The sequence below is a fragment of the Cucurbita maxima genome, unplaced genomic scaffold (genome assembly GCF_002738345.1).
Source record: "Cucurbita maxima cultivar Rimu unplaced genomic scaffold, Cmax_1.0 Cma_Scf00038, whole genome shotgun sequence".
Lineage (NCBI taxonomy): Eukaryota > Viridiplantae > Streptophyta > Magnoliopsida > Cucurbitales > Cucurbitaceae > Cucurbita > Cucurbita maxima.
The window spans coordinates 579,216-581,174 of record NW_019272054.1 but is presented as its reverse complement, the minus strand read 5'-3'; the positions used below and the strand labels follow the sequence as shown (position 1 = coordinate 581,174).

The following is a 1,959-nucleotide window of genomic DNA, read 5'->3' as shown; positions in this document are numbered from 1 at the left end:
AAAAAAAAAAAAAAAAAAAAAAAAAAAAAAAAAAAAAAAAAAAAAAAAAAAAAAAAAACTATTAAATCAATCAGCATCACGAAAACACAAATACTGATCCCATCAATTCAACAGAAGCACAGAAAGGAAAAATTCAGTCACCTCAGGATGGAATCGGATTCCTCCTTTCATCGGGCCACGGGCATTATCATGTTGAACCCTAAACCCCACATAAGACACCAAACTCCCATCGTCCTTCGGAATCGTGCACTCAACCTGTCGGATCATCAAAATCAAAACAATCAGAGCCTCTAAAATCAATCTCAAAACAATAACAGAAGAACAACCTTGATTTCTCTGAACGGGATCAGAAGACTCTTCTCGATCTTTGAGTCCAGACCTAGAATCCGCGCCGCGTGGCGCAAATTGCGACTGGTAGAAGCTAAGGCGTTCATGATGGTGAAGAAATTGAAAAACCTCGAAGAACGGAATGGAATCGAATTGAAAAGAGAGATGATACCCGATCGGGAAAGGGAAAGAGTGATGATTTGAGAAAGCGGAATTGATTGCGATGGTATTGAAAATGGAGAATCGTAATAGAAATCAGTTGCAGCTGAAAGCGAGGCGAGTGCCGCTTAATATCACCTTCAATTTCGAGATCAACGTTGCCCGCTTCCGCCATGTCAATACACTTGGAACTTCACTAACTAACTGTCAGCTTACAGTTTCGCCGTTTTATAGTTTTCTGTTTTTTCTGTTCATTTTTATTTTTGGAGGGAGATAGGATCGAACAATATTATAATCTTAAGCTTTGAATTGAATAAAATTTTAATATATTTAATATATTTTTTAAAAACAAATTAATGAATTTTCAAGATTTAGATTTTTTTTTCTTTTTTATTAGGAACTAGTAACTTAACTTATTTGTTGATGTTCCGTTCTAGTCGTCATTGTCGTATTTCAAGATTCTCGTTCGGGCATTAAGAAAAGTTAAATATTTCCCAACAAAATATATATATATATATACATTTGAAACAGTATAACAAGTAGATCTCGAGATAAAAAATAATTATCTAACGAGACTTCCTAAAATTAATAATTCAAAATATTTACCCTTCTGTATCAACAATATAATAATATTTATCCAAAAGACATTTTTTTAAAATGTATTATTAATGCATTAATAGAATATTGATACTCATTTCGTGTCTGGTACTTTATATCAACATTTATTTAAAATTCATAGAAAATATAATTTACCCAAATGAGATAATTAAAAAAAATCAAAATCAAAATTGAGAGCTTTGTTATATTTATAAATTTAAAAAATAAATTATTTATTTGACAAAAAAAAGTGCAACATAAATTAATTTTTAAAATATTCATATAAATATACAAAATTCTCAAATTTTTTTCTGGAATAATTAAATTTTGTTAGTAATATATTGGCAAACAACTAACCAAAGAAATTTTGCCACGTGTCGTAATTAAAACGAAGTCCCTCTCTAACGTTGTAACTGTTCATGAAACTAACTGCCACTGTCCTCTTATTCATCAAATTTCAAGCATTTTATCTGATCAAACTGTTTGGCTATAATTTTCACTTGTTTTCCTTTCCCATAGACTGATCACTTTAACTTCCCCTCCATTTCCTTCTTCAATGTTCTTTTGCAAAATGGCCCCTACTTCCCTTGCTTATCGCTTCCGACAATCTGTTGCCCCGACCGCCCTCCGATCCTATGCCGCCGAGTTCATCTCCACCTTCTTCTACGTCTTCTCTGTTGTCGGAGCATCAATCGCCTCCCGTAAGTATCACTACCCGTTTACTCTTTTATCTCGATTTCAACAATAACATGTCGTCCCTAATAGTTTGGTGACCGAGCCCGCTCCTAATCGTTGCATTCGTATATCGGGGTTGTGTGGGTTGTGTGTGTGTGTGTGTGTGTGTGTGTGGGGGGGGGGGGGGGGGGGGGGGGGGGG

At 34.5% G+C, this 1,959-nt stretch overlaps 2 protein-coding genes across 3 annotated transcripts in view; one reads left to right on the top strand and one right to left on the bottom strand.

The window, feature by feature from the left end:
• Window positions 1–759, bottom strand: part of LOC111468854 (glutamate dehydrogenase-like) — a 4,724-nt gene extending 3,965 nt beyond the window's left edge. For both annotated transcript variants that reach the window (XM_023113982.1, XM_023113983.1), the window contains exons 1-2: window positions 327–759; window positions 142–255 (exon numbers count right to left, since the gene is read on the bottom strand). In XM_023113982.1, coding sequence (XP_022969750.1) covers window positions 142–255; window positions 327–434 — 222 coding nt within the window. In that variant the 5' untranslated portion in view covers window positions 435–759. The remainder of the gene's footprint in view (window positions 1–141; window positions 256–326) is intronic.
• An 880-nt stretch (window positions 760–1,639) lies between these two features.
• The window catches only part of LOC111468856 (probable aquaporin TIP5-1), a 1,335-nt gene continuing 1,015 nt past the window's right edge, over window positions 1,640–1,959 (top strand). The window contains exon 1 of the mRNA XM_023113985.1: window positions 1,640–1,784. Coding sequence (XP_022969753.1) covers window positions 1,640–1,784 — 145 coding nt within the window. The remainder of the gene's footprint in view (window positions 1,785–1,959) is intronic.